Genomic DNA, 22473 nt, shown 5'->3' on the forward strand with positions numbered 1-22473 from the left:
CATTCCCCTCTCACCCCTCCATGGGCCCACTACTCCCATCATTCACCTCTCACCCCTCCGTGGGCCCATCCCTCCCATCATTCCCCTCTCACCCCTCCATGGGCCCACTACTCCCATCGTTGCCCTTCATCCCCTCCATGGGCCCACTACTCCCATCATTCCCCTCTCACCCCTCCATGGGCCCATCCCTCCCATCATTCCCCTCTCACCCCTCCATGGGCCCATCCCTCCCATCATTCCCCTCTCACCCCTCCATGGGCCCACTACTCCCATCATTCCCCTCTCACCCCTCCATGGGCCCACTACTCCCATCATTCCCCTCTCACCCCTCCATGGGCCCACCCCTCCCATCATTCCCCTCTCACCCCTCCATGGGCCCACTACTCCCATCATTCACCTCTCACCCCTCCGTGGGCCCATCCCTCCCATCATTCCCCTCTCACCCCTCCATGGGCCCACTACTCCCATCATTCACCTCTCACCCCTCCGTGGGCCCATCCCTCCCATCATTCCCCTCTCACCCCTCCATGGGCCCACTACTCCCATCGTTGCCCTTCATCCCCTCCATGGGCCCACTACTCCCATCATTCCCCTCTCACCCCTCCATGGGCCCACCCCTCCCATCATTCCCCTCTCACCCCTCCATGGGCCCACTACTCCCATCGTTGCCCTTCATCCCCTCCATGGGCCTACTACTCCCATCATTACCCTTCATCCCCTCCATGATTTCACTCCTGTATTCATCATTCCCTCGCCCAACCATGAAATCAAATGACAGGAGTCAATAATCAGTGGGCACTGTAATGAGTAAGAGGAAACTGAAGAACGATCCAATATGATTCACTAGAGAAGTAGGTAGGATAATAAAGGAGGCACAATCAGCATCTAGGAGATTCAAGGAGACAGGAAGTGTAGCTGATAGAGCAGTGTATAAAAACCGACAAAGGGAGGCCAAACACATTATCAGTGCTACCAGAGCACAGAAAGAGGAGGAGACGGCTGAATCTATTGGGAAAGGAGATAAATGCATCAGCAATGGAAGGGAGACCTGAATGTAGCAAAACCATTTAGTGTGACCAACGCGTTTTGGTCATACTTCTCTTGTGGGTTACAGGGGTGCACTTACTTATGCTCTCCTGTGGCCCAGAATCAGCCAACAGCGGGTTACAGCCGCTCCATACTCTGGAAGGATTGACAGCCAGCCGTCCCCACCCCCTCTCCTGCCCGTCATTCCGGTGAGAACTGGAGGGGCAATGGCTGACCAAACACCGATCAGAGGTCACGTGATCGCTCCGTTCTGTGGCTGAGAGCCAGCGGGGGACCTATTTTTCCGATCGCGTGTACGCGCCATTAGAATTGATCAGACAATACAGGAATTCAGCCAAGACTCTCTGGAGACCCTCCCCTCCCCCCTCCCACAAGCAGAAGAGCACGGGGCCCCGGCGGGTGAAAGTGTCACCTCAGGGGGTCCGCTTTACATGCTCTTCCCTCTGCATTCACTTGGGTGTGTCTGCATTGTGGATATACCCTATATTGTCAAAAGTATTGGGACGCCGACCTTTAATGACCCCCTAGGCTTAGTCCGGAGTTGGCTCCGCCCTTTGCAGCTATAACACCTTCACCTCTTCTGGGATGGCCGTCCACAAGGTTTAGGGGTGTGTCTATGGGAATGTTGTGAGGTCAGGCACTGATGTTGGATGAGAAGGCCTGGCTCGCAGTCTCCACTCTAATTCATCCCAAAGGTGTTCTATCGGGTTGAAGTCAGGACTCTGTGCAGGCCAGTCAAGTCCCCCCCCCCCCCCCCAAACTCGGTCTTATATGTCTTTATGGACCTCGCTTTGTGCACTGGTCCAAATCATTTGCTGGAGTGAGCCGAAGCCCAACCCCTGAGAAATAACCCCACACCATGATCCTCCGATCCTTAAGGCATCGGCATACCAAGACATTTTCATGCTCCCAACTTTGTGGGAGGAGTTTGGGGACGGCCCCTCCCTGTTCCAACACGACTGCCCACCAGTGCACAAAGCAAGGTCTATAAAGACATGGAGGAGCGAGTTTGGGGTGGAGGAACTTGACTGGCCTGCAAAGAGTCCTGACCTCAAATCAATAGAACACCTTTGGGATGAATTAGAGTGGAGACTGCGAGCCAGGCCTTCTCATCCAACATCAGTGTCTGACCTCACAAATGGTCAAATATTCCCATAGACACACTCCTAAACCTTGTGGGCGGCCTTCCCAGAAGAGGTGAAGGTGTTATAGCTGCAAAGGGCGGAGCCAACTCAATATTGAACCCTCCGGACCAAGACTGGGGGGGGGGGTATTAAAGGTCATGTGTGTGTAAAGGGGGGGCGTCCCAATACTTTTGGTAATACAGTGCATATATATACACCTATATCCACAATATATACATTTTATGCCTACACCTCTATCTCATAATGTGCCGGTAGCAGAGCTGCTGTCCCCCCCCCCCCCCGAGTCCCCGGCACAATATAGGGGTCCCATTCAGTCCCACCCATGACTGTAAATGGAGAGGAAGGGAGGAGAAATCAGTGACCCCCCCAACATGACGCCACTTTTTGGGGATAAAACGTGTGCAGGTTACAGCCGGACCGATAATCAGAAGCATTGATTACCCCGATCTTCATCAATAGTGAATATTTTAGAGAAAATATTACAGAAAGAGCAGAAAATGTATTTCCAGTAGTGATGAGCCGAACACCCCCCCCCCCCCCCCCCCCCGGTTCGCACCCGATCCTGCGAACACACCAAACGTTCCTGTGAACTTTAGAACCCCATTAAAGTCTATGGGACGCGAACGTTTGAAATCTAAAGTGTTAATTTTAAAGGTTAATATGCAAGTTATTGTCCTAAAAAGTGCCCCAGGGGGGGAGTGTTTGGGGACCCGGGGTCCTTCCCCAGGGGAGTGTTTGGGGACCTGGGGTCCTGCCCCAGAGGAATGTTTGGGGACCCGGGGTCCTGCCCCAGAGGAATGTTTGGGGACCCGGGGTCCTGCCCCAGGGGAGTGTTTGGGGACCCGGGGTCCTTCCCCAGGGGAGTGTTTGGGGACCCAGGTCCTGCCCCAGGGGAGTGTTTGGGGACCCGGGGTCCTGCCCCAGGGGAGTGTTTGGGGACCTGGGGTCCTGCCCCAGAGGAATGTTTGGGGACCCGGGGTCCTGCCCCAGGGGAGTGTTTGGGGACCCGGGGTCCTTCCCCAGGGGAGTGTTTGGGGACCCGGGGTCCTGCCCCAGGGGGGGTGTTTGGGGACCCGGGGTCCTGCCCCAGGGGGAGTGTTTGGGGACCCGGGGTCCTGCCCCAGAGGAATGTTTGGGGACCCAGGGTCCTGCCCCAGGGGGAGTGTTTGGGGACCCGGGGTCCTTCCCCAGGGCGAGTGTTTTGGGACCCGGGGTCCTTCCCCAGGGGAGTGTTTGGGGACCCAGGTCCTGCCCCAGGGATGTGTTTGGGGACCCGGGGTCCTGCCCCAGGGGAGTTATTGGGGACCCGGGTCCTGCCCCAGGGGCAGTGTTTGGGGACCCGGGGTCCTGCCCCAGGGGAGTGTTTGGGGACCCGGGGTCCTGCCCCAGGGGACATGTATTAATGCATAAAAAAACGGACGTTTTTTCGGGAGCAGTGATTTTAATAATGCTTAAAGTGAAATATTCCTTTAAATTTCGTACCTGGGGGGTGTCTATAGTATGCCTGTAAAGTGGCGCATGTTTCCCGTACATAGAACTGTCCCTGCACAAAATGACATTATTACTCCCGGCAATTCAGAGAAAAGTCATTCATAAAAAAAAAAAGCGTGAGGTCTGGTATGGATATTAAGGGGAACCCCGCGTCAAATAAAAAAAATGGCGTAGAGTTCCCCCAAAAATCCAAGCCAGACCCCTTATCCGAGCACGCAACCTGGCAGGCCGCAGGAAAAGAGGGGGGGCGAGAGAGCACCCCCCCCTCGTGAATTGTACCAGGCCACATGCCCTCAACATGGGGAGGATGCATTGACCCCCTCAAAGCATCATGTCCCCATATTGATGGGGACAAGGGCCTCATCCCCACAACCCTTGCCCGGTGGTTGTGGGGGTCTGCGGGCGAGGGGCTTATCGGAATCTGGAAGATCCCTTTAATAAAGGGGACCCCCAGGTCCCGGTCCCCCCCCCATGTGAATTAGTAATGGGGTACATTGTATCTCTACCATTTCACTAAGGAAGTGTAAAGAATTGTAACAATAAAACGCACACCATTGGGAAAGTCCGCTCTCGGTCCCGGGGGTTCCAACGCTGTCGGTATCCTGCGACGGGTGATCTCCTCTCCGCCGGGGCCCAGCGATGAGAAGATCTCTTCATCCAGGTCCGGGATCCAGAGCGCAGCATCGCCGGCCGCCTCTCTCCACGGGAGTCATCCCGGCGAATGACGCGGCTTCAGCCAGTGACAGCTCTTATGTAGGTGAGGGCGGGGCCACCCCGTCACGTGACCCCGCCCCCCTCTGACGCACCCGTCGCGTCACTGGGGAAGCCTGGGCTCTCCCTTGCGTCAGAGGGGGACAAGGTCACGTGACGGGTGGCCACGCCCTCACTACATAAGAGCTGTCACTGGCTGAAGCCGCGTCATTCGCCGGGATGACTCCGGTGGAGACAGGCGGCCGGCGATGCTGCGCTCTGGATCCCGGACCTGGATGAAGAGATCTTCTCATCGCTGGGCCCCGGCGGAGAGGAGATCACCCGTCGCAGGATACCGACAGCGTTGGAGCCCCCGCGACCGAGAGCAGACTTTCCCAATGGTGTGCGTTTTCCTGTTACAATTCTTTACACTTCCTTAGTGAAATGGTCGAGGTACAATGTACCCCATTACTAATTCACATAGGGGGGGGGACCGGGATCTGGGGGTCCCCTTTGATTCTGATAAGCCCCCCCCCCTGCAGACCCCCACAACCACCGGCCAAGGGTTGTGGGGATGAGGCCCTTGTCACAGACCCCCAAAGCATCCTCCCAATGTTGAGGGCATGTGGCCTGGTACGGTTCAGGAGGGGGGGCTCTCTCTCTCGCCCCCCCTCTTTTCCTGCGGCCTGCAGGGTTACGTGGAATTTGGGGGGGAACACCACGCGCTTTTTTTTATGAATGAGTTTTCTCTGTATTGCCGGGAGCCGACAATTCATTATAGCCGCGAGTGATTTTATATGACTTTTTTTCCTTCAGAAATGACATTTTGTGCAGGGACAGTTCTATGTACGGGAAACAAGCGCTACTTTACAGGCATAATATAGACACCCCCCAGGTACAAAATCTAAAGGTATAGTTCACTTTTATTGTTTCACTTTAAGCATTATTAAAATCCCTGCTTCCGAAAAAACTGAAGTTTATATAACTTTTTTTTTTTTGCCTTGATACATGTCCCCTGGGCAGGACCCGGGCCCCCAAACACTCCCCTGTGGCAGGACCCGGGCCCCCAAACACTCCCCTGGGGCAGGACCCGGGCCCCCAAACACTCCCCTGGGGTAGGACCCGGGTCCCCAAACACTCCCCTGGCGCAGGACCCGGGCCCCTAAACACTCCCCTGGGGCAGGACCCGGGCCCCCAAACACTCCCCTGGGGCAGGATCCCGGGCCCCCAAACACTCCCCTGGGGCAGGACACCGGGCCCCCAAACACTCCCCTGGGGCAGGACCCGGGTCCCCAAACACTCCCCTGGGGCAGGACCCGGGCCCCCAAACACTCCCCTGGGGCAGGACCCGGGTCCCCAAACACTCCCCTGGGGCAGGACCCGGGCCCCCAAACACTCCCCTGGGACAGGACCCGGGTCCCCAAACACTCCCCTGGGGCAGGACCCGGGCCCCCAAACACTCCCCTGGGGCAGGACCCGGGTCCCCAAACACTCCCCTGGGGCAGGACCCGGGCCCCCAAACACTCCCCTGGGACAGGACCCGGGTCCCCAAACACTCCCCCTGGGGCAGGACCCGGGTCCCCAAACACTCCCCTGGGGCAGGACCCGGGTCCCCAAACACTCCCCTGGGGTAGGACCCGGGTCCCCAAACACTCCCCTGGCGCAGGACCCGGGCCCCCAAACACTCCCCTGGCGCAGGACCCGGGCCCCCAAACACTCCCCTGGGGCAGGACCCGGGCCCCCAAACACTCCCCCTGGGGCAGGACCCGGGTCCCCAAACACTCCCCCTGGGGCAGGACCCGGGTCCCCAAACACTCCCCTGGGGCAGGACCCGGGTCCCCAAACACTCCCCCTGGGGCAGGACCCGGGTCACCAAACACTTTTTAGGACAATAACTTTCATATTAACCTTTAAAATGATCACTTTTCTCCCACAGACTTACAGGGTGTTCCGTGGCTTTTTGAATTTGCCGCGAACACCTCAAATTGTTCGCCGAACAGGTAGGTAATGTTTGAGTCGAAGCTCATCCCTAATTTCCAGCTGATAAAAGTCCCATAAACCCCCCCGGTGCAGAGTAGTGAGTGTGCAGGCCATGTTTATCTGACCCTCCCTGTCTATTGTGGAATATTTGATGAGTCAATACCAGGAATGGGACGGCCGGAATGTTTGGAAGGATTAGAATGTTTTCTATTCAGGCCTTTCACTGCTTCATGTTTGTATAATCCGGCCAACTACTCAGGGAGACGGAACACACCGGCACATTATGCCACCCAACCGTCACACCTGAGAAAGACGGAGCCGCCTCTCTGCTGCCCACCTGAGATCTCTGGTTCAGCCCTGACAGCTGAGCTGGGGACTCTCTATACACCTGTATGACAGGTAACAGGGGACTCTCCAGACACCTGTATGACAGGTAACAGGGGACTCTCCAGACACCTGTATGACAGGTAACAGGGGACTCTCTATACACCTGTATGACAGGTAACAGGGGACTCTCCATACACCTGTATGACAGCTGAGCTGGGGACTCTCCATACACCTGTATGACAGGTAACGGGGGACTCTCCATACATCTGTATGACAGCTGAGCTGGGGACTCTCCATACACCTGTATGACAGGTAACAGGGGACTCTCCAGACACCTGTATGACAGGTACCAGGGGGACTCTCCATACACCTGTATGACAGGTAACGGGGGTCTCTCCATACACCTGTATGACAGGTAACAGGGGACTCTCCATACACGTGTATGACAGGTAACGGGGGACTCTCCATACACCTGTATGACAGGTACCAGGGGGACTCTCCATACACCTGTATGACAGGTAACGGGGGTCTCTCCATACACCTGTATGACAGGTAACAGGGGACTCTCCATACACCTGTATGACAGGTAACGGGGGTCTCTCCATACACCTGTATGACAGGTAACAGGGGACTCTCCATACACGTGTATGACAGGTAACGGGGGACTCTCCATACACCTGTATGACAGGTAACAGGGGACTCTCCATACACCTGTATGACAGGTAACGGGGGACTCTCCATACACCTGTATGACAGGTAACGGGGACTCTCCATACACCTGTATGACAGGTAACAGGGGACTCTCCATACACCTGTATGACAGCTGAGCTGGGGACTCTCCATACATCTGTATGACAGCTGAGCTGGGGACTCTCCATACACCTGTATGACAGGTAACGGGGGACTCTCCATACACCTGTATGACAGGTAACGGGGGACTCTCCATACACCTGTATGACAGGTAACGGGGGACTCTCCATACACCTGTATGACAGGTAACGGGGGACTCTCCATACACCTGTATGACAGGTAAAGGGGGGACTCTCCATACATCTGTATGACAGGTAACGGGGGGGACTCTCCATACACCTGTATGACAGGTAACGGGGGGACTCTCCATACACCTGTATGACAGGTAACGGGGGACTCTCCATACACCTGTATGACAGCTGAGCTGGGGACTCTCCATACACCTGTATGACAGGTAACGGGGGACTCTCCATACACCTGTATGACAGGTAACGGGGGACTCTCCATACACCTGTATGACAGCTGAGCTGGGGACTCTCCATACACCTGTATGACAGGTAAAGGGGGGACTCTCCATACATCTGTATGACAGGTAACGGGGGGGAGTCTCCATACACCTGTATGACAGGTAACGGGGGGACTCTCCATACACCTGTATGACAGCTGAGCTGGGGACTCTCCATACACCTGTATGACAGGTAACGGGGGACTCTCCATACACCTGTATGACAGGTAACAGGGGACTCTCCATACACCTGTATGACAGGTAACAGGGGACTCTCCATACACCTGTATGACAGGTAACGGGGGACTCTCTATACACCTGTATGACAGGTACCAGGGGGACTCTCCATACACCTGTATGACAGGTAACGGGGGACTCTCCATACACCTGTATGACAGGTAACGGGGGACTCTCCATACACCTGTATGACAGCTGAGCTGGCGACTCTCCATACACCTGTATGACAGGTAACAGGGGACTCTCTATACACCTGTATGACAGGTAACGGGGGACTCTCCATACACCTGTATGACAGGTAACGGGGACTCTCCATACATCTGTATGACAGGTAACGGGGGGGACTCTCCATACACCTGTATGACAGGTAACAGGGGGACTCTCCATACACCTGTATGACAGGTAACGGGGGACTCTCCATACACCTGTATGACAGCTGAGCTGGGGTCTCTCCATACACCTGTATGACAGGTAACGGGGGACTCTCTATACACCTGTATGACAGGTAATGGGGGACACTCCACACACCTGTATGACAGGTAACGGGGGACTCTCCATACACCTGTATGACAGGTAACGGGGGACTCTCCATACACCTGTATGACAGGTAACGGGGGACTCTCCATACACCTGTATGACAGGTAACAGGGGACTCTCCATACATCTGTATGACAGCTGAGCTGGGGACTCTCCATACACCTGTATGACAGGTAACGGGGGACTCTCCATACACCTGTATGACAGGTAACGGGGGACTCTCCATACACCTGTATGACAGGTAACAGGGGGTCTCTCCATACACCTGTATGACAGGTAACGGGGGACTCGCCATACACCTGTATGACAGGTAACAGGGGACTCTCCATACATCTGTATGACAGCTGAGCTGGGGACTCTCCATACACCTGTATGACAGGTAACGGGGGACTCTCCATACACCTGTATGACAGGTAACGGGGGACTCTCCATACACCTGTATGACAGGTAACGGGGGACTCTCCATACACCTGTATGACAGGTAACAGGGGGACTCTATACACCTGTATAACAATCCACCTGACCCAACACCCTCCATACTGACAGTCCACCTGACCCAACACCCCCCATACTGACAGTCCACCTGACCCAACACCCTCCATACTGACAGTCCACCTGACCCAACACCCCCCATACTGACAGTCCACCTGACCCAACACCCCCCATACTGACAGTCCACCTGACCCAACACCCTCCATACTGACAGTCCACCTGACCCAACACCCTCCATACTGACAGTCCACCTGACCCAACACCCTCCATACTGACAGTCCACCTGACCCAACACCCCCCATACTGACAGTCCACCTGACCCAACACCCTCCATACTGACAGTCCACCTGACCCAACACCCCCCATACTGACAGTCCACCTGACCCAACACCCTCCATACTGACAGTCCACCTGACCCAACACCCCCCATACTGACAGTCCACCTGACCCAACACCCTCCATACTGACAGTCCACCTGACCCAACACCCTCCATACTGACAGTCCACCTGACCCAACACCCTCCATACTGACAGTCCACCTGACCCAACACCCCCCATACTGACAGTCCACCTGACCCAACACCCCCCATACTGACAGTCCACCTGACCCAACACCCTCCATACTGACAGTCCACCTGACCCAACACCCTCCATACTGACAGTCCACCTGACCCAACACCCTCCATACTGACAGTCCACCTGACCCAACACCCTCCATACTGACAGTCCACCTGACCCAACACCCTCCATACTGACAGTCCACCTGACCCAACATCGTCCATCCTGACAGTCCACCTGACCCAACACCCTCCATACTGACAGTCCACCTGACCCAACACCCCCCATACTGACAGTCCACCTGACCCAACACCCTCCATACTGACAGTCCACCTGACCCAACACCCCCCATACTGACAGTCCACCTGACCCAACACCCTCCATACTGACAGTCCACCTGACCCAACACCCCCCATACTGACAGTCCACCTGACCCAACACCCCCCATACTGACAGTCCACCTGACCCAACACCCTCCATCCTGACAGTCCACCTGACCCAACACCCCCCATACTGACAGTCCACCTGACCCAACACCCTCCATACTGACAGTCCACCTGACCCAACACCCTCCATACTGACAGTCCACCTGACCCAACACCCCCCATACTGACAGTCCACCTGACCCAACACCCTCCATCCTGACAGTCCACCTGACCCAACACCCTCCATACTGACAGTCCACCTGACCCAACACCCTCCATACTGACAGTCCACCTGACCCAACACCCCCATACTGACAGTCCACCTGACCCAACACCCTCCATACTGACAGTCCACCTGACCCAACACCCCCCATACTGACAGTCCACCTGACCCAACACCCCCCATACTGACAGTCCACCTGACCCAACACCCTCCATACTGACAGTCCACCTGACCCAACACCCTCCATCCTGACAGTCCACCTGACCCAACACCCTCCATCCTGACAGTCCACCTGACCCAACACCCTCCATACTGACAGTCCACCTGACCCAACACCCTCCATACTGACAGTCCACCTGACCCAACACCCTCCATACTGACAGTCCACCTGACCCAACACCCCCCATACTGACAGTCCACCTGACCCAACACCCTCCATACTGACAGTCCACCTGACCCAACACCCTCCATACTGACAGTCCACCTGACCCAACACACTCCATACTGACAGTCCACCTGACCCAACACCCTCCATACTGACAGTCCACCTGACCCAACACCCTCCATACTGACAGTCCACCTGACCCAACACCCTCCATACTGACAGTCCACCTGACCCAACACCCCCCATCCTGACAGTCCACCTGACCCAACACCCCCCATACTGACAGTCCACCTGACCCAACACCCTCCATACTGACAGTCCACCTGACCCAACACCCCCATACTGACAGTCCACCTGACCCAACACCCTCCATACTGACAGTCCACCTGACCCAACACCCCCCATACTGACAGTCCACCTGACCCAACACCCCCCATACTGACAGTCCACCTGACCCAACACCCTCCATACTGACAGTCCACCTGACCCAACACCCTCCATACTGACAGTCCACCTGACCCAACACCCTCCATACTGACAGTCCACCTGACCCAACACCCTCCATACTGACAGTCCACCTGACCCAACACCCCCCATACTGACAGTCCACCTGACCCAACACCCTCCATACTGACAGTCCACCTGACCCAACACCCCCCATACTGACAGTCCACCTGACCCAACACCCCCCATACTGACAGTCCACCTGACCCAACACCCTCCATACTGACAGTCCACCTGACCCAACACCCTCCATACTGACAGTCCACCTGACCCAACACCCTCCATACTGACAGTCCACCTGACCCAACACCCTCCATACTGACAGTCCACCTGACCCAACACCCCCCATACTGACAGTCCACCTGACCCAACACCCTCCATACTGACAGTCCACCTGACCCAACACCCTCCATACTGACAGTCCACCTGACCCAACACACTCCATACTGACAGTCCACCTGACCCAACACCCTCCATACTGACAGTCCACCTGACCCAACACCCTCCATACTGACAGTCCACCTGACCCAACACCCTCCATACTGACAGTCCACCTGACCCAACACCCCCCATACTGACAGTCCACCTGACCCAACACCCCCCATACTGACAGTCCACCTGACCCAACACCCCCCATACTGACAGTCCACACTGATGTAACACCCCAATATCGATAGAAGATCCCCTTCTGCCCCGGAATCTCCCCCCCCCCCCCTCCAGATACCGACAGAGCTCAGCCGACTCTCACAGCTCCTCCACTAAACCTTTAATTACAGAGGAGACGGAGGGCTGGAACCATTTACGAGGAATTCAGCGTGTTATAAACTCCGGCAGCCGATCAGAGGCCTGCGTGACAGCAAAGTGTCCCGTACGGGTTACTGTCACCCCAGAATTATGAATCATGGTGACCTAGGAATGCTCTGTGTGTGTGTCACCCCCCTCCCCCTTCATGGACATTTCCCAATCATACAGGAAATGCTGAGCCCAGGAGCTTACATTCTAAATCAATGGAAGCTGAAGCAGGACAATCACAGCCCCCCTTTATATTGGATCTACAGAGAGAGAGATAAATAGAAGCAGCCGAGGTGCAGGCCTGATCCTCCTATCACCGCCATGTAGACAAAGACCCAAAACAAGCATGCAGCAAGTGAAAGTTAAAAAATGTCCTCTCCTGACCCAACACCAATAAGATGACCCCCCAGTAATGGTGGCTCCCGTGTGACCCTCCAGACACATTTCATAAAAATTGTACAAATGAAGGTTTAAAGAGGCGAGGTGTCAGCCCTGCCCTTCTCCCTTTGTGTACTAGCAGGCTTGCTTCATCCCAGTGCCCTCCTCCCCCCCTGGGGTAACTTCACCCCGTACAATACCCATCCAGTGCCCTGCTCCCCCCCTGGGGTAACTTCACCCCCTACAATACCCACCCAGTGCCCTGCTCCCCCCCTGGGGTAACTTCACCCCCTACAATACCCATCCAGTGCCCTGCTCCACCCTCTGGGGTAACTTCACCCCCTACAATACCCATCCAGTGCCCTGCTCCACCCTCTGGGGTAACTTCACCCCCTACAATACCCACCCAGTGCCCTGTTCCCCCCTCTGGGGTAACTTCACCCCCTACAATACCCATCCAGTGCCCTGCTCCCCCCTCTGGGGTAACTTCACCCCCTACAATACCCACCCAGTGCCCTGTTCCCCCCTCTGGGGTAACTTCACCCCCTACAATACCCACCCAGTGACAGCAGCTATTCTTGCATTGTACAGTGACAGAACCCAGCACACACAATAATGGTACCCCCCCAGCACACACAATAATGGTACCCCCCCCAGCACACACAATAATGGTACCCCCCAGCACACACAATAATGGTACCCCCCCCCAGCACACACAATGGTGGTACCCCCAGCACACACAATAATGGTACCCCCCCCAGCACACACAATAATGGTACCCCCCAGCACACACAATAATGGTACCCCCCCCCAGCACACACAATGGTGGTACCCCCAGCACACACAATAATGGTACCCCCCCCAGCACACACAATAATGGTACCCCCCAGCACACACAATAATGGTACCCCCCCCCAGCACACACAATGGTGGTACCCCCAGCACACACAATGGTGGTACCCCCTCCCCCCAGCACAAACAATGGCGGTACCCCCAGCACACACAATAATGGTACCCCCCCCAGCACACACAATAATGGTACCCCCCCCAGCACACACAATGGTGGTACCCCCTCCCCCCAGCACACACAATGGCGGTACCCCCAGCACACACAATAATGGTACCCCCCCCAGCACACACAATGGTGGTACCCCCTCCCCCCAGCACACACAATGGCGGTACCCCCAGCACACACAATAATGGTACCCCCCCCCCCCAGCACACACAATGGTGGTACCCCCAGCACACACAATGGTGGTACCCCCCCCCCCAGCACACACAATGGCGGTACCCCCAGCACACACAATAATGGTACCCCCCCCAGCACACACAATGGTGGTACCCCCAGCACACACAATGGTGGTACCCCCCCCCCCCAGCACACACAATGGCGGTACCCCCCCCAGCACACACAATGGCGGTACTCCCATCTGTACACAGTTCATATGTTAGTGTCTTACCTGTAAAGCAGAGGAAAAGAAGGAGCAGGGTCCTCAGATGGTTGCAGATCCTGGGGGGCCACAGTGGGGGATGGCAGGGTCCCGGTGACATGGTGGTTGTAGTTGTTGGAGGGTCTGACGCTGAATGCAGGGCGAGGAGGAGGGTGTCACTGTCTCTGCGTCTCACTCAGAGCTGGATTATAAAACTAGACGGACCAGTTCTGCATGGAGCCATTCCCGAGAAGGGAGGGGAGGGACGAGGGTGACAAATCTACCAAAACATCAAGAGAGACTTACCCACGGTGCAGGTCACCCCGATACACCCCGCCTATCACCCCGATACACCCCGCCTATCACCCCGATACACCCCACCTATCACCCTGACACCCACCTATCACCCCGATACACCTTGATACCCCACCTATCACCCCGACACACCACCTATCACCCCGATACACCCTGATACCCCACCTATCACCCCGATACACCCCACCTATCACCCCGATACACCACCTATCACCCCGATACACCACCTATCACCCCGATACACCCCGCCTATCACCCCGATACACCCCGCCTATCACCCCGATACACCCCGCCTATCACCCCGATACACCCCGCCTATCACCCCGATACACCCCGCCTATCACCCCGATACACCACCTATCACCCCCGATACACCCCGCCTATCACCCCGATACACCTTGATACCCCGCCTATCACCCCGATACACCCCACCTTTCACCCCGACACACCACCTATCACCCCGATACACCCCGCCTATCACCCCGATACACCACCTATCACCCCACCTATCACCCCGATACACCACCTATCACCCCGATACACCACCTATCACCCCGATACATCCCGCCTATCACCCCGATACACCACCTATCACCCCGATACACCCCGCCTATCACCCCGATACACCACCTATCACCCCGATACACCACCTATCACCCCGATACACCCCGCCTATCACCCCGATACACCCCGCCTATCACCCCGATACACCCCGCCTATCACCCCGATACACCACCTATCACCCCGATACACCTTGATACCCCACCTATCACCCCGACACACCACCTATCACCCCGATACACCCTGATACCCCACCTATCACCCCGATACACCCCACCTATCACCCCGATACACCACCTATCACCCCGATACACCACCTATCACCCCGATACACCCCGCCTATCACCCCGATACACCCCGCCTATCACCCCGATACACCCCGCCTATCACCCCGATACACCACCTATCACCCCGATACACCTTGATACCCCACCTATCACCCCGACACACCACCTATCACCCCGATACACCACCTATCACCCCGATACACCCCGCCTATCACCCCGATACACCCCGCCTATCACCCCGATACACCCCACCTATCACCCCGACACACCACCTATCACCCCGATACACCCTGATACCCCACCTATCACCCCGATACACCACCTATCACCCCGATACACCCTGATACCCCACCTATCACCCCGATACACCACCTATCACCCCGACACCCCACCTATCACCCCGATACACCACCTATCACCCCGATACACCCCACCTATCACCCCGATACACCACCTATCACCCCGATACACCCCGCCTATCACCCCGATACACCACCTATCACCCCGATACACCTTGATACCCCACCTATCACCCCGACACACCACCTATCACCCCGATACACCACCTATCACCCCGATACACCCCACCTATCACCCCGATACACCCCGCCTATCACCCCGATACACCACCTATCACCCCGATACACCTTGATACCCCACCTATCACCCCGACACACCACCTATCACCCCGATACACCCTGATACCCCACCTATCACCCCGATACACCCCACCTATCACCCCGATACACCACCTATCACCCCGATACACCACCTATCACCCCGATACACCCCACCTATCACCCCGATACACCCCGCCTATCACCCCGATATACCACCTATCACCCCGATACACCCTGATACCCCACCTATCACCCCGATACACCCCACCTATCACCCCGATACGCCACCTATCACCCCGATACACCACCTATCACCCCGATACACCCCGCCTATCACCCCGATACACCCCGCCTATCACCCCGATACACCCCGCCTATCACCCCGATACACCACCTATCACCCCGATACACCTTGATACCCCACCTATCACCCCGACACACCACCTATCACCCCGATACACCCTGATACCCCACCTATCACCCCGATACACCACCTATCACCCCGATACACCCTGATACCCCACCTATCACCCCGATACACCACCTATCACCCCGACACCCCACCTATCACCCCGATACACCACCTATCACCCCGATACACCCCACCTATCACCCCGATACACCACCTATCACCCCGATACACCCCGCCTATCACCCCGATACACCACCTATCACCCCGACACCCCACCTATCACCCCGATACACCACCTATCACCCCGATACACCCCGCCTATCACCCCGATACACCCCGCCTATCACCCCGATACACCACCTATCACCCTGACACCCACCTATCACCCCGATACACCCTGATACCCCACCTATCACCCCGATACACCCCACCTATCACCCCGATACACCACCTATCACCCCGATACACCACCTATCACCCCGATACACCCCGCCTATCACCCCGATACACCCCACCTATCACCCCGATACACCCCGATACACCCCGCCTATCACCCCGATACACCCCGCCTATCACCCCGATACACCACCTATCACCCCGATACACCTTGATACCCCACCTATCACCCCGACACACCACCTATCACCCCGATACACCCCGCCTATCACCCCGATACACCCCGCCTATCACCCCGATACACCCCCCCTATCACCCCGATACACCACCTATCACCCCAATACATCCCGCCTATCACCCCGATACACCACCTATCACCCCGATACATCCCGCCTATCACCCCGATACATCCCGCCTATCACCCCGATACACCACCTATCACCCCGATACACCCCGCCTATCACCCCGATACACCACCTATCACCCCGATACACCCTGATACCCCACCTATCACCCCGATACACCACCTATCACCCCGATACACCACCTATCACCCCGATACACCCCGCCTATCACCCCGAAAAACACCACCTATCACCCCGATACACCACCTATCACCCCGATACACCCTGATACCCCACCTATCACCCCGATACACCACCTATCACCCCGATACACCACCTATCACCCCGATACACCCTGATACCCCACCTATCACCCCAATACACCCCACCTATCACCCCGATACACCACCTATCACCCCGATACATCCCGATACACCCCACCTATCACCCCGATACACCCCGCCTATCACCCCGATACATCCCGATACACCCCACCTATCACCCTGATACACCCCGCCTATCACCCCGATACATCCCGATACACCCCACCTATCACCCCGATACACCCCGCCTATCACCCCGATACACCACCTATCACCCCGATACATCCCGATACACCCCACCTATCACCCCGATACACCCCGCCTATCACCCCGATACACCACCTATCACCCCGATACATCCCGATACACCCCACCTATCACCCCGATACACCCCGCCTATCACCCCGATACACCACCTATCACCCCGATACACCCCACCTATCACCCCGATACACCCCGCCTATCACCCCGATACACCACCTATCACCCCGATACATCCCGATACACCCCACCTATCACCCCGATACACCCCGCCTATCACCCCGATACACCACCTATCACCCCGATACATCCCGATACACCCCACCTATCACCCCGATACACCCCACCTATCACCCCGATACATCCCGATACACCCCACCTATCACCCCGATACATCCCGATACACCCCACCTATCACCCCGATACACCCCGCCTATCACCCCGATACACCACCTATCACCCCGATACATCCCGATACACCACCTATCACCCCGATACACCCCGCCTATCACCCCGATCCCCCAGAATACAGGATAATGTGCCCATCACCCCGATCCCCCAGAATACAGGATAATGTGCCCATCACCCCTATCCCCCAGAATACAGGATAATGTACCCATCACCCCGATCCCCCAGAATACAGGATAATGTACCCATCACCCCGATCCCCCAGAATACAGGATAATGTGCCCATCACCCCGATCCCCCAGAATACAGGATAATGTGCCCATCACCCCGATCCCCCAGAATACAGAATAAAGTGCCCATCACCCCTATCCCCCAGAATACAGGATAATGTGCCCATCACCCCGATCCCCCAGAATACAGGATAATGTACCCATCACCCCGATCCCCCAGAATACAGGATAATGTGCCCATCGCCCCGATCCCCCAGAATACAGGATAATGTGCCCATCACCCCCCGATCCCCCAGAATACAGGATAATGTGCCCATCGCCCCGATCCCCCAGAATACAGGATAATGTGCCCATCACCCCGATCCCCCAGAATACAGGATAATGTACCCATCACCCCCCGATCCCCCAGAATACAGGATAATGTGCCCATCGCCCCGATCCCCCAGAATACAGGATAATGTGCCCATCACCCCCCGATCCCCCAGAATACAGGATAATGTGCCCTTCACCCCGATCCCCCAGAATACAGGATAATGTACCCATCACCCCCCGATCCCCCAGAATACAGGATAATGTACCCATCACCCCGATCCCCCAGAATACAGGATAATGTGCCCATCACCCCGATCCCCCAGAATACAGGATAATGTACCCATCACCCCTATCCCCCAGAATACAGGATAATGTGCCCATCGCCCCGATCCCCCAGAATACAGGATAATGTACCCATCACCCCCCGATCCCCCAGAATACAGGATAATGTACCCATCACCCCGATCCCCCAGAATACAGGATAATGTACCCATCACCCCCCGATCCCCCAGAATACAGGATAATGTGCCCATCGCCCCGATCCCCCAGAATACAGGATAATGTGCCCTTCACCCCGATCCCCCAGAATACAGGATAATGTGCCCTTCACCCCGATCCCCCAGAATACAGGATAATGTACCCATCACCCCGATCCCCCAGAATACAGGATAATGTACCCATCACCCCGATCCCCCAGAATACAGGATAATGTGCCCATCACCCCGATCCCCCAGAATACAGGATAATGTACCCATCACCCCGATCCCCCAGAATACAGGATAATGTGCCCATCGCCCCGATCCCCCAGAATACAGGATAATGTACCCATCACCCCGATCCCCCAGAATACAGGATAATGTGCCCATCACCCCTATCCCCCAGAATACAGGATAATGTGCCCATCACCCCCCGATCCCCCAGAATACAGGATAATGTACCCATCACCCCGATCCCCCAGAATACAGGATAATGTGCCCTTCACCCCGATCCCCCAGAATACAGGATAATGTACCCATCACCCCGATCCCCCAGAATACAGGATAATGTGCCCATCACCCCGATCCCCCAGAATACAGGATAATGTACCCATCACCCCGATCCCCCAGAATACAGGATAATGTGCCCATCACCCCGATCCCCCAGAATACAGGATAATGTACCCATCACCCCCCGATCCCCCAGAATACAGGATAATGTACCCATCACCCCGATCCCCCAGAATACAGGATAATGTACCCATCACCCCCCGATCCCCCAGAATACAGGATAATGTGCCCATCGCCCCGATCCCCCAGAATACAGGATAATGTACCCATCACCCCGATCCCTCAGAATACAGGATAATGTGCCCATCGCCCCGATCCCCCAGAATACAGGATAATGTACCCATCACCCCGATCCCCCAGAATACAGGATAATGTGCCCATCACCCCGATCCCCCAGAATACAGGATAATGTACCCATCACCCCGATCCCCCAGAATACAGGATAATGTGCCCATCACCCCGATCCCCCAGAATACAGGATAATGTACCCATCACCCCGATCCCCCAGAATACAGGATAATGTACCCATCACCCCCCGATCCCCCAGAATACAGAATAATGTGTCCTTCACCCCGATCCCCCAGAATACAGGATAATGTACCCATCACCCCGATCCCCCAGAATACAGGATAATGTACCCATCACCCCGATCCCCCAGAACGCAGCATTGGGCGTGTTGAGCCTGTGAGGAGGAAGTGCTGCCATTTTTCAGGTGATAAAAGGTGACAGAGACCTCATTGTGTTGCCTCCTGAAGAACCAGTTTCAGAAAGCCAAGTCTTGGAAATGAAGTGTTTTTATTGTTGCCCCCTTCGGCCATTGTGTCCCGGGGGGCATTTCACCGGTAAAAGTTGTTTTTCTGGTTTCCACCCCCACCATTGTTCACATGACTGCCAGCTCTGCAGGATCAGGTGGAGGAGTGACAGAGCCCCCCCAACTAACTGCCATTCCGGTTATAAATGTATCTCTTATAATTGGTAGCCACATGAAAAGTGCCGACATTAATCCCGAAAAACACCCGAGGAGCCGGGACTGGCACATTCCATAGACAAGGGGCTGAGAGTTCCATGTAGCCTGGGCTATAGACCCATTCAATTACCCTGCAGCTTGTTACTCCCTCTTCCTGATTGGAGGATTGTGCTAGACAGAAAAGTCAGGGCCATTTTGTTGAAGACTAGGTGCTGCCACCATATTGGAGGAGCCTGGACCCAGGCGTGTTCACAATTTCTTCATAAATCTGCTGTTACATTGTTTTTTTGCTCGTAGTTTGTACTATTGGTATTTGTTGTTTCTGTTGATGCTGCTCAGGATCAGGGTTAGGTGATGGGTTCAGGTTTATTGATCGTGGTTAGGGTTAGGTGATGGGTTCAGGTTTATTGATCAGGGTCAGGATTAGGGTTAGGTGATGGGTTCAGGTTTATTGATCGTGGTTAGGGTTAGGTGATTGGTTCAGGTTTATTGATCGTGGTCAGGGTTAGGGTTAGGTGATGGGTTCAGGTTTATTGATCGTGGTTAGGGTTAGGTGATGGGTTCAGGTTTATTGATCGTGGTCAGGGTTAGGTGATGGGTTCAGGTTTATTGATCGTGGTTCGGGTTAGGTGATGGGTTCAGGTTTATTGATCGTGGTCAGGGTTAGGTGATGGGTTCAGGTTTATTGATCGTGGTTAGGGTTAGGTGATGGGTTCAGGTTTATTGATCGGGGTTAGGGTTAGGTGATGGGTTCAGGTTTATTGATCGTGGTTAGGGTTAGGTGATGGGTTCAGGTTTATTGATCGTGGTTAGGGTTAGGTGATGGGTTCGGGTTTATTGATCGTGGTTAGGGTTAGGTGATGGGTTTGGGTTTATTGATCGTGGTTAGGGTTAGGTGATGGGTTCAGGTTTAATGATCGTGGTTAGGGTTAGGTGATGGGTTCAGGTTTATTGATCGTGGTCAGGGTTAGGTAATGGGTTCAGGTTTATTGATCGTGGTTAGGGTTAGGTGATGGGTTCAGGTTTAATGATCGTGGTTAGGGTTAGGTGATGGGTTCAGGTTTATTGATCGTGGTTAGGGTTAGGTGATGGGTTCAGGTTTATTGATCGTGGTCAGGGTTAGGGTTAGGTGATGGGTTCAGGTTTATTGATCGTGGTTAGGTGATGGGTTCGGGTTTATTGATCGTGGTTAGGTGATGGGTTCAGGTTTATTGATCGTGGTTAGGGTTAGGTGATGGGTTCAGGTTTATTGATCGTGGTTAGGGTTAGGTGATGGGTTCAGGTTTATTGATCAGGGTCAGGATTAGGGTTAGGTGATGGGTTCAGGTTTATTGATCGTGGTCAGGTTTAGGTGATGGGTTCAGGTTTATTGATCGTGGTTAGGGTTAGGTGATGGGTTCGGGTTTATTGATCGTGGTTAGGGTTAGGTGATGGGTTCAGGTTTAATGATCGTGGTTAGGGTTAGGTGATGGGTTCGGGTTTATTGATCGTGGTTAGGGTTAGGTGATGGGTTCAGGTTTATTGATCAGGGTCAGGATTAGGGTTAGGTGATGGGTTCAGGTTTATTGATCGTGGTCAGGGTTAGGTGATGGGTTCAGGTTTATTGATCGTGGTCAGGGTTAGGTGATGGGTTCAGGTTTATTGATCGTGGTTAGGGTTAGGTGATTGGTTCAGGTTTATTGATCGTGGTCAGGGTTAGGGTTAGGTGATGGGTTCAGGTTTATTGATCGTGGTCAGGGTTAGGGTTAGGTGATTGGTTCAGGTTTATTGATCGTGGTCAGGGTTAGGGTTAGGTGATGGGTTCAGGTTTATTGATCGTGGTTAGGGTTAGGGTTAGGTGATGGGTTCAGGTTTATTGATCGTGGTTAGGGTTAGGGTTAGGTGATGGGTTCAGGTTTATTGATCGTGGTTAGGGTTAGGTGATGGGTTCAGGTTTATTGATCGTGGTTAGGGTTAGGTAATTGGTTCAGGTTTATTGATCGTGGTTAGGGTTAGGTCATTGGTTCAGGTTTATTGATCGTGGTTAGGGTTAGGTGATGGGTTCAGGTTTATTGATCGTGGTTAGGGTTAGGTAATTGGTTCAGGTTTATTGATC

At 55.1% G+C, this 22473-nt stretch overlaps 1 protein-coding gene across 1 annotated transcript in view; it reads right to left on the reverse strand.

The window, feature by feature from the left end:
- Nucleotides 1-14118, reverse strand: part of NECTIN4 (nectin cell adhesion molecule 4) — a 97111-nt gene extending 82993 nt beyond the window's left edge. The window contains exon 1 of the mRNA XM_040332185.1: nt 13927-14118. Coding sequence (XP_040188119.1) covers nt 13927-14017 — 91 coding nt within the window. The 5' untranslated portion in view covers nt 14018-14118. The remainder of the gene's footprint in view (nt 1-13926) is intronic.
- Nucleotides 14119-22473: the final 8355 nt, after the last annotated feature.

Source organism: Rana temporaria, chromosome 13 (assembly GCF_905171775.1).
Source record: "Rana temporaria chromosome 13, aRanTem1.1, whole genome shotgun sequence".
In the NCBI taxonomy this organism is placed as follows: Eukaryota; Metazoa; Chordata; class Amphibia; order Anura; family Ranidae; genus Rana; species Rana temporaria.